Source organism: Pteronotus mesoamericanus, unplaced genomic scaffold (genome assembly GCF_021234165.1).
Source record: "Pteronotus mesoamericanus isolate MK-2021 breed Mesoamerican mustached bat unplaced genomic scaffold, CSHL_Meso_final contig_75, whole genome shotgun sequence".
Classification (NCBI taxonomy): Eukaryota; Metazoa; Chordata; class Mammalia; order Chiroptera; family Mormoopidae; genus Pteronotus; species Pteronotus mesoamericanus.
The window spans coordinates 7,537,581-7,551,984 of NW_026555249.1; the positions used below are offsets into that span (position 1 = coordinate 7,537,581).

General features: G+C 31.1%; 1 protein-coding gene across 3 annotated transcripts in view; it reads left to right on the top strand.

Annotated features, from left to right (window-relative positions):
* The window catches only part of NIPBL (NIPBL cohesin loading factor), a 184,713-nt gene that overhangs the window by 104,747 nt on the left and 65,562 nt on the right, over positions 1–14,404 (top strand). For all 3 annotated transcript variants that reach the window (XM_054583947.1, XM_054583946.1, XM_054583949.1), the window contains one exon: positions 13,991–14,173. In XM_054583947.1, the coding sequence (XP_054439922.1) occupies positions 13,991–14,173 (183 nt within the window). The remainder of the gene's footprint in view (positions 1–13,990; positions 14,174–14,404) is intronic.

The window sequence follows — 14,404 nt, forward strand, 5'->3', positions numbered from 1 at the left end:
TTTGTGGTAAAACCTATTTATTAGCCCATGCAATCAATATAAATAGATTGAGATATAGTTCTTAAGACAATAGAGGAGAAAGTTTGATTTTTAAGTTCTAATTCTGTGAAAGAAGTTCATTAAGTAAGAACTTTGGTTTATACTTAAATATATGAAACTCTAGAATTGTGCTAATACGATAGTCTGTAGCTTCATTAGTCTTTTATATTGAAATTAGTTTAAACTAAATAAAATTTAAAATTCACATCCTCAATAGCGACATGTGGCAAGTGGCTATCTTATTAGTGGAGTTAGAGAATGTTTCCATCCTCACAGAAAGTTGCATTGTGTAGCACTGCAGTGTATGAGGAGACATAGAAGGTGTAATGTTTATTTTTGTAAAATGCTGTGTGCCTTGCCTATCAAAAAAAGCTTATTGAAAACAGAATCACTACTAAGAACTCTTTATTAAAAAAAGTGACTTATGACTAATCTATTTTTATTCTTATTGGTGTTCGTTAAACATTTACTTTTCACAGTTAATTTATTTGGGTTTTTTGTTTCAAAAATGAAAAAGGGTGCTTTTGAATTACTAATATTTGTACTCTTTTAGTGAAACTTTCAAATTTAAATTATGGCAGTCAGACCTACAAAAAATAATTGACTTCAGCTTTAATTATAAATAGTTTCTATTATCTAACTTGAGTGCATCTTTTTTAATTACTTGTTTATGTAAAAGAGGTTGTTAGAATGTAGTGGCTATCTCTAGAACTGTTATCTTTTAGATAAAGATTGTTTTTAAAAATTTCAACTGAAAGTTTGGGAGTGATATATATATGTGTGTGTGTGTATATATATATATATGTGTGTGTGTATATATATGTATACAAAGTAAAAGAGTATAGTTATACAATTTTAGAAAGGTCAGATGGAAAGTGGTACCCTCTTGTCCCTTGATCTGGACCATCTTTTTCTCCCCTGCCCTCTGTCAGCTTATGCTAGCCTTGCTTTCTAAGCTCTGTTTTTAACAAAGAATCTTTACAACTGAACATCAACAAATGAATATAGCTCCTAATTAGTAACTGCTGTTTTATTTCCCATGTTTTGTTTTGGTTTTTTACATGTAATTTCATTGCCTGTGAAAGTAAACTTTTCAGTACTAATCCTTGTTTCTCTTACGTGTACTTTTAACACAAGTATATATACTTGGTATGTTCTTTTAATGAGTAAGTAGGCAATCTGGGTGTGTGTGCCTGTGAGAGTAGTGTGTGCATGTGCATGTATGTGTATATGCATACACATATTAATACATCTGCAATTATAAGTGGACCTTTTATCAAAAATACTATTTCAATGCTTAGATGCATTTCATGGTAGCATATTGATATTTTTTGGCTTTATTTATACCTTAGAATTGATATCTATTATTTTTAGTAATGTATTAATTTTGGTTTTGTTTTAGATATCTACTACTGAGTTAGCAATGGTAATGTTAAATACTGTGGATTTTTTAAAATTAACATGCACAGTTGTAGGCTACTGATCCTTTGTAATATATTTTACCTTGGATTTACTTTGGAGAGTCACAGAAAATCACCTATTCTGACATATTGGTGTTTTTCTAAGTAAAGGAATTAGACTGAATATTGCTGGAATACTTTTGTGATTAATTCCTAGAGCCAGGATTCTTGGTAGGTTTTTCTTTTTTAGAAGAACATAAAGTATTTTACCTGATGTCCATATTTAAAACATTCATTCTTTAGAGTAACTTGAAATTCATTGAATATGCTTTAAGCTTGGAAATTGTGACTGGTGGGACATAGATGTAAGACTGCTGGTGTAGATTACTTATTTTTTGTCTTTTCTGTGAACACATTAAATGTAAAGTGATGTTACATTTGATTTCTGTGGGGATATTTGTGTATCCCTAGTACCTAACATAATACATAATATATAATGAGACCATATTAAATGCCTACTTAATGAATAGAGACTTAATGAGTTGCCAGCATGTTCAGAAAAGACTGTTGGGTGTAAATTAAAATTGTGTATTCATCCTTTACATTTCCGTCAGTAGGCCTTCTAGTACAAGAGCTATATAATTTTCAAATTCCTGTTCCCCTTTTTTTTTTTTAACATTTTATTTATTTATTATTAGGCAGAGGGGGAAGGGAGGGAGGAAGAGAGGGAGAGAAACATCAATGTGTGGTTGCCTCTTGGGCACCCCCTACTGGGAACCTGACCTACAACCCAGGCATGTGCTCTGATTGGGAATCAAACCAGCGACACTTTGGTTCACAAGCTGGCACTCAGTCCACTGAGCCACACCAGCCAGGGCCTGTTCCCTAAGTTTTGTAATAACTCTTTTACGCTGTCAACTGTTTAGTTTTTATTATGATCCCCAGGAGACCTACTCATATCCATGCCTGTTTAATTTTACCCTTTTCTTTTATTTTCCTCTATAACTATTACAAAATTGGCTCAGTATCAGTTCTGATCTCCTTCTTCTGTCATCTTCCCAGTTTTTAACCATCACCTTTTTTCTTCCTTGCCAAGTGGAAGAATGAAGTTGGGAATCAACATAACCTTTGTAAAACTTTTAACGTATTAAAAGTATCTGTCTAGTGTTAAAATGTTAAATTCAAAAGGAATACCTTTGTTGTTAAAATATTTTTACTAAGAATATTATCCTAATAGACTCTAATGTACAATACATCTCCAAATTAAAATGAAAAAGTCACGAGATCTTTAAAACTGTCATGATCATCAATTAACATGCCTTAAAAAGTGTTATTAACAGCCTAGTATCAGTAATTACACATGTTAACAATTTGATTTTGGAAGGCAGCTATGCTCACCGCTATACCACCGATGCAACAATTTGATTTTGATATTTTACATTCCAGAGTGTCTCAAAATAGCTTAGCTTAATATCCAAGGAAATCATGTTTACTTTTTCCTTCCCCTACTTCTTTCCAACTAGCATATCATTTTCCATCACTTGTCCTCTCTAATTTAAAGAAATATCCCACGCCACCTACTATTTAAGATCATGGTTTTTTAACTATAATCCTTACTTGATTAGCTAATGATTTTGATCATTATTAGGGACACTTATCTACCTTCAGTTATTACTTTGTCAGTTACACTGCCAAATGTTCATCACTAAAATACATTAGCTAGGTTAGTTGACTTTTATATAGCACTGAACATTCTAGTTGGATTACATTTAGGACTCTAGCTTCCTATAAATTTGAGAGAAAGTACTGATTCTGAGAGTGAATTATTTGGGATAGTTTATGAATTCCTAAGTTGAGGAATTCTTGGTAAAGTATATATGATTGTAATATTCAGAATTTTTAATAATGCTTCCATGGAAATTTATGTTGGTTCATTTGATTAGTTTTATAAAACAGCTTTTTGAAAAAGCTAAAGTTTTTAGTTTTGTAAAGACTTTACTAGCAATGATATCTTTAGCATATGTTTGGAGAATATTTATTACAGAAGTTGGTTTAGTATATATATATACACACCTAGCTGTTGTTGAATGTGATTTTCCAGTAATATTTTGAAACTTTTTGTCCATGATTTCCATTCATAATTTTTTGGTCCAAAACTTGCTTAGTAGATAATTGATATTAATTTAAAGCGATTTATTAAGTAGAAATTTCTTCATAAAAATTAAATGTATTAAAGTTTGCTAGTGGTGTCTCTTTCCTTTCCAAGCCAGCCTGAGGATATAGCTTCTGTAAAGTTTTCCTATCTGTAGAAAAAGACACATGATTGAGGGGTAAGAAGATGGCAAATAATTCTGAGAGAACCTGCTCCTGTTTATGAAGAAATAGTCATTACTTGAACGTACTGAATTCTCTTTTCTAAAATAACTTAAGAAAACTTTCCCCTGTAAGATCCTGATACAGATATTAACACAATAAATACCTACTTGATATTATAGTATAACACAGAATATAATTAGTTAATATATTACTGTAGTAACAATTATGTAGTATAATGTATCATAGTATATATAATATACTACATAGTATATCATGGTATAGTATATCAAGTAGGTATTCATTATCTTAATATCTGTATCAAGTTGTGGGGGAAGTTTTCAGTAACTTTTTAGACTAAGAAAAGTTATTGTGTTAAAGTAGTATATAATATACAATATACAGTATTGTAATAGTATACAGTATAATATGATACAGCATGAAATAGATCTTTAAACAAAATTGAAATTAGGGATGTCCACCACTGTGCAGTCGAAAATTTACGTATAACTTCACATACATGGGTTCCTGAACATCGGGTCAACCCTTGAATAGCAAGAGTTTGAACTATGTGGGTCAATTGAATTACACTGGTCAGTTGAAAAAAATTTGTGTGTAAGTAGACCTGCACAGTTCAAACCTGTGTTGTTCAAGAGTCACCTGTAATATGGATCCCTCCCTCCACCCACAAAATTTAGCATTCTCTGACTTCTGTAGTACTTACTCTTGAAAATTCTTCATTAAGCCTGATGTACATTACAATCAAAGAGCACTGGAATCAGATCCTTGAATAAATCATAACCTTTCAAAGCTTTGGTTCGTTTACCCTTAAAGAGGAGAAACCAGTTTTCTTCTACATTCTTACAATTTTGAGGACCAAAATGAATCTTATAAGAAGATCTCAAATCTGTTTTTTTAATATAAAGAAATATAGTCATCCCATTTTAATTGAATTTAATAATTTTTGAAAATAAGTCTTACATATATATACTTTATGTTTAGTGTATATTTGAAGCCACTAATGCCATCATTTATTTCCAGTTTTATTGAGATACAATTAACATCCAACATTTACTAATTTAAGGTGTACAAAATGATTTGATATATATATGTATTGGGAAATGATTACCACAATAAGTTTATAGTCAATACTTTCTACATGGCTATATTTTTTTCTTGTGACAATAACTTTTAAGATTTGTTTTCTTAACAATTTTAAATATACTATACAGTATTGTTAATGATAGTCACCATGCTGTATGTTACATCCCCAGAACTTACTTATACCTGGAAGTTAATACCTTTTGATGAGCCATTTTACCTACAACCCACCCCTCACCACTGCCAACCATCAATCTGTTTTCTGTTTCTCTGAATCTGGTTTTCTTGCATTCCACATGTGAGAACATACAGCATTCATCTTTTGCTAACTTATTTCTCTTAGCATAATGCCCTCAAGGTCCATTCATGTTGTTGGAAATGGCAGGATTCCTTCTTTTTTATGACTGAATAATATTTTACTGTATATGTACCACGTTTCTTTATCCATTCATTCATCAGTGGACTAAACAACGTCGGTTATTTCCACATCTTCGCTATTGTAAATAATGCTGCAATGACCATGGGAGTGCAGATATCTTTTAGTGGTTTTGTTTCCTTCCGATATATACCTAGAAGTGGAATTATGTGATCATATGGTAGTTTTTATTTTATTTTATTTGAGGAACATTAATGCTGTTTTCTATAGTGGCTGTACCTGTTTACATTCCCATGAACAATGCACTGGGATTTCTTTTTTCCCCACATCCTCTCTAATACTTGTTATGTATTGTCTTTTTTTTTTTAATATATATTATAGCCATTATAATAGTGTGAGATGATATCTCATGGTTTCTATTTGCATTTCCCTGAATGTCGATCATTTCATATACTTGTTGCCCATCTCTATGTCCTCTTTGGAAAAATGTCTATTCAGATTCTCTGCCTATTTTGTAATTGAATTTTTTTTGTTTTGTTACTGTTGAGTTGCATGAATTCTTATGTATTTTAGGTATTAACCTCTTATCAGATATATCCCATTTGATGCATTGCCTTTTATTTTGTTGATTATTTTCTTTGCCCTGCAGATGCTTTTTAGTTTGAAGTAATCCCATTTGTTTATTTTTGTTTTTGTTGCCTTTGCTTTCTGTGTCACATCTAAAAAAAAATCATTGCCAAGACCATTGTGAAGTAGCTTATTGCCTATGTTTTCTTTTAGGAGTTTTATGGTTTCAGGTCTTATGTTCAAGTATCCAATCCAGTTTGAGTTGTTTTTTTGTGTGTGGTGTAAGATAGTGGTCCCATTTTACTCTTTTACATGTGGCTCTCTATTTTTCTTAACACCATTTACTGAAATGACTGTCCTTTCCCTGTTGAATACTCTTGGCTCCTTTTTTGGGAAATTAACTGATCATATATTCATGGGTTTATTTCTGGGCTTATTCTGGTATATGTATCTGTTTTTATGCCAGTATCATACTGTTTTTGATAACCACAGCTTTGTAATACAGTTTTGTGCTCCCAGCTTTGTTCTTTTTTCTCAAGATCCCTTTGGTTATTTGGCTCTTTTGTGATTCCTTGCAAATTTTAGGATTGTTTGTTTACTTTTGTGGAAAAAATTCCTTGAATTTTGGTTGGGGTAGCGTTGAATCTGTATATTGCTTTGGGTAGCATGGACATTTTAACAATATTAATGCTTCTAATCCATGAGCATGAAGCATCTTTCTATTTTCTTGTGTCTTCATTTCTTTCACCAATGTCTTAACAGTTTTCGGTGTAAAGATTTTTCACCTCCTTGGTTAAATTTATTCCTATTATTTTTGATGCAATTGTACATGTGATTGTTTTCTTAATTTCTCTTTGCAATAATTCATTGTTAGTACATCAAAACACAACTGATTTTTGGTGGAGTCTTTAGGGTTTTCTATATATAATATGTCATCTGCATATAAAGACAGTTTACTTCTTCCTTCAGATGCCTTTATATTTATCTTTTGCTTAATCACTTTGGCTAGGACTTCAGTACTATATTGAACAGAAGTGGCAAAAATGGCATCCTTGTCTTGTTTCTGATCTTAGAGGAAAAGCTTCCAGCTTTTAATCATTGAATGTGATGTTAACTGTGGGCTTGACATAAATAGTCTGTATTTCGATGAGGTTTGTTCCCTCTGTACCCAGTTTGTTGAGAGTTTTTATAATGAAGGTATACCGAATTTTGTCAAATACTTTCTCTTCACTTATTGATATGATCATTTGATTTCTTCATTTTTTAATGTGATGTATCACATTGATTGATTTGCAGATATTGAACCATTCTTGCATCCCTGGAATAAATCCCATTTAAGTCATGGTGTGTACAATCCTTTTAATGTATTACTGATTTCGGTTTGCTGATATTTTGTTGAGGGTTTCTGGATCTATGTTCATCAGGGATACAAGCCTGTAATTTTCTTTTCTTGTAGTGTCCTCACCTAATGCTATCAGGGTAATGCTGCCTTTGTGAAATGGAAGTGTTCCCTCCATTTTTTTTTTTGAAGAATGTGAGAAGAATTGATACTAATTTTTCTTTAAATATTTGGTAGAGTTTATGAATGAAAATATTTTATCCTAACTATTAGGAGATTGGATTAGTAATTTTAAAAATCTCCTGTTCAGATTTTTAAAATTTCTTCATGATTCAGTCTTGGTAAGTTGCTTATTTCTAGGAATATATCCATTTTCTCTAGGTTGTCCCATTTGTTGGTTTATAACTGCTAGTAGTAACCTCTTACGATCCTTTGTATTGTGTAGGGTCAATTTCAATGTCTCCTCTTTCATTTACAGTTTTACTTACACTCTTTTTTTTGGTAAATTTAACTAAAGTTTTGTTTATTTTTTTAAAGTTTCATTTTATTGACTTTGTTCTTGTTTTGTCTATTTCATTTATGCTCTGATCTCTGTTATTTTCTTACTCCTGTTAACTTCAGGCTTAGTTCTTTTTTTTTTTTCAGTTCCTTGAGATATAAAATTAGGTTGTGCTTCTACCTTTGATTTTTCTCGCTGTGTGTGTATGTATCTATGTGTGTGTGTGTGTTTGTATGTATATATATGAAGGAAAGGATCATTTGATCCCTGCTTCCTACTTCCTATGTTAAGTAGTAGTAAATTATCATTTACATAATGGATTTCCTAGAAAACATGTTTTCATATAGTTCTTTCTCATAGTAATTTGGTAGCTGCACATTGATGAAAGTGCTATGTTAATATCAAAACTGTGGTACTTAAAACTAAAGAGTTATTAAAATCTTTTCTTTTGCCTGCTTCATCTCCAGTAGTGTTTTTTCATTTGTTATAAACCAACACCTTGTTATTTTGTCTTCATTAAATAAACCAATTTGCAATGAACTGAACTGCCCAGAATATAACCACATAGGTTAGTTAGTTATATATAGGTGGGTGGGACTATGCTCCATTATGAATAAAGTGTGACATGATATAGATCAAGGGTTAGCAAAATTTATTTTGTAAAGGCCCAAATATTTTAGGCTTTTTGGGCCACTTGTCTCTAACATTGTATACTAGGACAAATGCAACATTACCAATGTGTAAATGATTGTGTTGCTCTATTTTAATAAAACTTTATGTACAAAAACAAGTGGGGGTGGTGATTTTGATCCTCCAGGCCATAGTTTGCTGAGCCTGATAATAGATATAAAGTTGAAATTTTATATGTGTTATTTTTCTAGTTCTTATCCAGTATTTATTAATGTAGCATGAAATTGGCCACATATAATGTTTTAACAGGATATTTAATATTTCTGTGTACTTATTTACACATAGTGTGTATTTATAACTAATAGATTTAAATATACAACAAATACACTGATTTAAATTACCTTTTAAAACATTTTGTACTTCTCATGTCAATTATGGAATCTGTTCTCTACTTTTCATTTTATGAGTAAACTTTTCTGTAATTATCAATATAGAACAGCTAAGGAATCCTTTCAGAATTTAAGAAAGAATTTTTAGCTGGCAAAGTTTTTCAGAAGACTACAAATTCATTCTAATCATTACACTAAGCATTCAGCAAATATTTTTGGCCACCTTCAACATTCCATACAGTCTGCTAGCTGCTGCGAACAATCTGACTTTATCCAGTGATATCTCATGAAGTATATGGATAACTAAAGGTATAGTGACAGTGTTACATTCTTAAGGAAAAATGTACCGTGTGGGTACAAAGGAATTAGGGCGTCACGTGTGTTCAAGTTTTTTTATTAGATGACAGAAGGAAAAAGCACAATAAGTTTAGAGAACTTAAACTAATTTATAGTACAATATGGAAGAAGTGATGTGAAACTGGATTTATTAAAATTAAACATTGTTTTACAGTCATGGGTAGTAAGAATGTAATCAGAAAATAAGCTATTCTGCGCCTTGTTAGAAAATATTTTCTACAATATTATAAAATAGATATTGCTAAAATTCTCTACACGTTCAGCCTAATGTAGTAATAGTTAGTAGAACAGCTAATCATATAACTTAATACTTGATCAGATTGATTAAAATACTTAAATAACAAATATCAACATGTGAATTTTATTTTTCTTGATTCCTTTTTTTTTTTTTTTTTTTTTTGGTTTCTAGATGACCGTAACATGTTAAATAGTTAATAGTATTTTAAGCTGAAGATTTCTTCTAAAGTTTGATATAACAAGTACATAATAGTGACATTAACACTTTTCAAAAGTGATTAAATTCGTAACTGTTCTCCCATACGTTTCACATAAACATACTGAATAGTTCTTAGACAATTTTGCTTCTAATGTCTCCCCTTCAGCCCATCTCACAAATTATTACTAAAGTAACATTTCTTTTTGTTTTTTTAAGTTGCATTTATTTATTTTTAGAGAGGGGAAGGGAGGGAAAGAAATATCAACGTGTGGTTGCATCTCATGCACCCCCTTACTGGGGACCTGGCCTGCAACCCAGGTATGTGCCCTTGCACTGGGAATCAAACCAGTGACCCTTTGGTTCGTAAGTCAGCACACAATCCATTGAGCCACACCAGCCACAGCACACTTCTAAAGCACTTTCTGATTCCGTCATTCCTCTAAAGGACTGGTATATGAGCCTTACCTACTTTTCCAGGATTATATATTTTGTTCCCTATTGAATGTGTTGTTTTGTCCAGGCAGACTACTCAGAAGTCCCCAAACTTATTTGTCCTGGCTACTAACTTCTGTTCCTTTGCTCCTGTCCTGCATTCTCCACTCCTCTCACCTTAATCCACTTCATCTCTGTTGCAAACCCACTAATTCGTCACATATAATCATTGACCTTTTTTTAGTTTTCCCTAAAATTTCTCTCAAGTTAGTATAATATATACTTTTATTTCTTTCAATTCATTACAAATACATAGGTATACCATCATTTTGCTTTGTTTTCTTTACATTTACTATCTCTGTCAACAACGTAGTTCATAATTATCCTTAATGTCATCTACTCTTCTACTGTGTTCTCCTATTTTTTGGACATTTTGATGTTACATACAATAGATAAAATTGATCTAAACATCTTTCTTCATAGAGCTTTTTTTGTTTTCTTCTATAAATGTCCTTTGATAAATTTCCACATTATTCCAAATGGAATAAATGGGTTAAATGGTTTGACCACCATTTGCTGTGTGTTGTGTTTTCTACATTGTCCCTGATTGAGGTTAAAGATTTATTGGAAACTCTTCATCTGTAATATGGGTAGGTTATTGAAAGAATTATCACTGAACTACATTATGCCTGACTAATTTTACAGTTTATAAAATTGAGGTTTATGTGAGTTTTCTTGATTTATTTCTGAACATGACTGATTTCCATTGTCTGAAGCTTCAGTCCTAACGAGTTCATGAACTGAGGTTTATTTTTAATCTCAGGGTTGTTTTCCCATTCAAAACAAAACACATTGTTATCAAATCAGTGACTTTGGGACTTTTTAAGTCTTTTGATGACTTCTGGTTTCAATAATCTTGTAAATGTGCTAATATGAGTAACTTACACTACAAATCCAAGAGATTCCTAAAATGTAGCACATCTAGAAGTAAATGTATTCCTTAGCCTTATTAGTGCCAGAAAATAGAGGCACGCACGCTATGTCTTATGGAACATACGTCTACATAAACTGGAAGAGTGGTACCTCACAAAATTGTGACTAAATGGCATTATCCCTCAAGCCAGTAACTTAAAATTTTATGGACTTCAAACACCTGATTTAAAGAATAAAATAGTTAGATTGGGAGAAATTAGATGAGAAAGAGACTCATAAAGTAATAACAGTCTCAAGTTTTTTAAGAATGAATAGCCCAGCAAACAGTAATTTTTATAATCAATCTAGTAAACAATAGTGAGACATTATGCTTTCATTTAAAGGATTATTTCCTAATTCAGGGAAAAGAATGTAACCAAATATGTCATAGGAATCATTTGAAGTACTGGGCTGTTTATTCATTTCTTTTGAAACTGAATCAGTTATCTGATCCTTGATGATGTAGTAAAAACCCACTGTGTGAGTATAGTAAAGTCAAGCATTTTATTTCTTACCCTTTGTAATCAAGGGACCTAGCTGAGTCAATTTATAGTGTTTTATAAAAAGGAAGAAAGGATGTTGTCAATTCAGAAAATACGTAAATATGTGGACTGACATTTCTATTCAAAATGAGAGAGGGTTTACTTTTGGAGGACAGTCCATTGAGAGACATTAACCATTGCTGTATTTTTAAAAATTGGGTCATAATCAGAAATGAAACATTTGGTCTTTGAATTTCATTGCTGTAGCTTTCAGAGTTGTACAGAGGTTAAAATGATCTACAGAATAGTATAGCCCTTAGATCTAATAGTATTCTTTTTAATTTAGGGAGTAAGGAACAGTAAACTATCATGAATAAACTAAATAAAGTTTGATGCCTGCTTTGTAGAATATGAGACACAAGTTTTCTGTGTTTGCCTATTGTGAGGAATTTTTTTTTGCAAGAGAGAAAGAAGAGAGCAGAGTCTTTGCTCTAGGTATATAATAAACCACTGTAAAGAGAATACAATTACCAGTATGCATCTTAAACCTTGATTATCTATTGCATATTTATCTGCTGGATAATTTTAATTCTAGGATATTAGTATCAAGTCAGGATGTCTTTGTGAATGGGAATTTATGCAGAATATAATCAGTTAGGTAAATCTGCTTTTATTTTTATCAAAAAAATTTGATGAACTAAACACCAAATATATGGGTTATCCAAATTTATAAACCAAAAGGATTCTAATATTTCAGGTAGTACTAAGAAAGAGTTTTCATTTTTTAAAAAATTTTGAAAATGTCTCCATTTTTCTTTAAAATGCAGCAGTTCCGAAACTAGCCAGAATGTATCTCTGTAAGTGAACACAGTAAATTGAACCACAAAGTTAGGTAATCAGAAAGCATTTATTGACCGTCTATATATACATATTTATAGGTCATGTGGAATGGGAAAGATAAAGACTATAATAGACATAATTCTTCCATCAAAAGACCACTTATTAGAGATATTCAAAGCATTGAAAGATTTTTAGATGAGATGGAGAGTATGTTTCCCTTGGGGCTGAAGAGACTGACAACTCAAAGCTAAAGTTGATTTTTTTTTTTTTTTTTTTTTTTTTTACTTCTACCAAAGTTCTAAAAAGTGGACCTCACTGATAAATGACAATTAAATTAAGAAAGCCAATACAAAGAAATATTATATGATTTGAAAATTACACAGATAATTTATATTCAACATTAGTATGCAAGGATTCTCAGGAATGAAATCTTTGAAATATTATCAGGCATCATTATTACATCTTTGTTGGATAAAATTGTTGCTATGCATGTCCTTAAAAGGTTTGAAGACTAAAAGTTACTGAAATAGCTTCTTTATGATGTTGAGTAAATGTTTTATGAAAAATAAAAAAAGGATTATTTTTCTTTTGAGATTAATTTGTTTTATATTCTTAAATTATTAATCATGTTTATTTTTGAGGCTTTGAAATTGTCTTAATTGGTACTCATTTATTTTTGTCACGACTTATTTTTATTGTTTACATAAGCACTATTATCATTTGAATGTTACAGTGTTAATGTTGACTATAGTTTGTAAAATTCCCTGCTATAAACCATTATGGTACTCTTTGCTCTCAATCCCTAAAATTTAGCAGGTAAAACATCATTTTTATACTTGTATTTAAAGATTTACATGGGTAGGTAATGTTAAAATTGCCATCTTCAGTAGTCTTTAAGAACATATTGTCCTCAAAAATAGATGTTGCTACTTCTACCTTATTTTTTAGTTTTCAACAAGATGTTATTTATTTCTTCATAACAACTGTTTGTGTGTTCGTGTATATGTGTGTAGGATTAGGTAGTAAATATGTTAATAGTTTTTATTGTATTATGTTGATATATATTCACCCTGTCTTTACTTACTCTTCCATGGGAAAATTTGAACTTATTTCATAACAGACTTGGATCTACTATTTTCAGTCATAGATATTTATATTTTACAATATTTTTGTTCTGTTTATCCTGCCTTTCATGCTTCTGTTATTTTTAATTGAATATATATATTTTATCTGTTTGAGGAAATTCTCCATAACACTAAAGGCATTATCATGCCTCTCAAATAGACATTGATAGGTAAAAGCATATTAAACTCTTGTTCCATCCACCATATACAGCTACCAAGATCATAGAGGAAGACAAGGACATGATAAGTGTCCTCAAATTCTTCTCATTTATACTGAGGGATAGCATTGCTTTCAAAATAACTGCTTCAGTTCTCTATAAATCAAATCTGGGTGCTATCAAGAAGGTGAGATGTACCCCCATCACAAATACACATGATAATGCCAGTGGATCTCTAATTTCAGAAAGTTTTTTTCAGAAAGCATTATATCAAAAATTGATAGTACAACTACCTATTATCATAATTTTTAAGTTGTTATGTAATGAAATACACACACACACACACACACACACACACACACACACACACAGCATTATCAGTTTAGGGTTAAGACCGTTATAGTTGTACATACGAACATTTTATAAAAATACAAAGGTGACTTGGAAAACTTTTGTAAATACTTACATTTTATTTTCATTGTGGTAATTTAGTTTTGTCTTTAGATTGACATTTTTTCCTTGCCTTTCATTAATAGGTAGTATAGATCAATCAGTGTTAAAAGAATTACCCCCCGAACTCCTGGCAGAAATTGAATCCACCATGCCACTCTGTGAACGTGTGAAAATGAATAAACGCAAGCGTAGCACAGTTAACGAAAAGCCAAAATATGCTGAAATCAGTTCAGATGAAGATAATGATAGTGATGAAACTTTTGAATGTAAGTATCACATAACTTTATCATTACTTTAGAATTAAAAGGTAGATTGATATGTTTGTCTCATTTATAATTATTAGGGTTAGCAAGAGTACAGTGATATTAATTTGTAATAATATAGCAAGATTTTTTTATTTGTACATAAAATATGTGTAAAAGATGAGATCAGTTGGCACCAAGAAAAAAAATATAATCTGTAATTAGTGTCAAATAACACATATGTGTCTATATGCA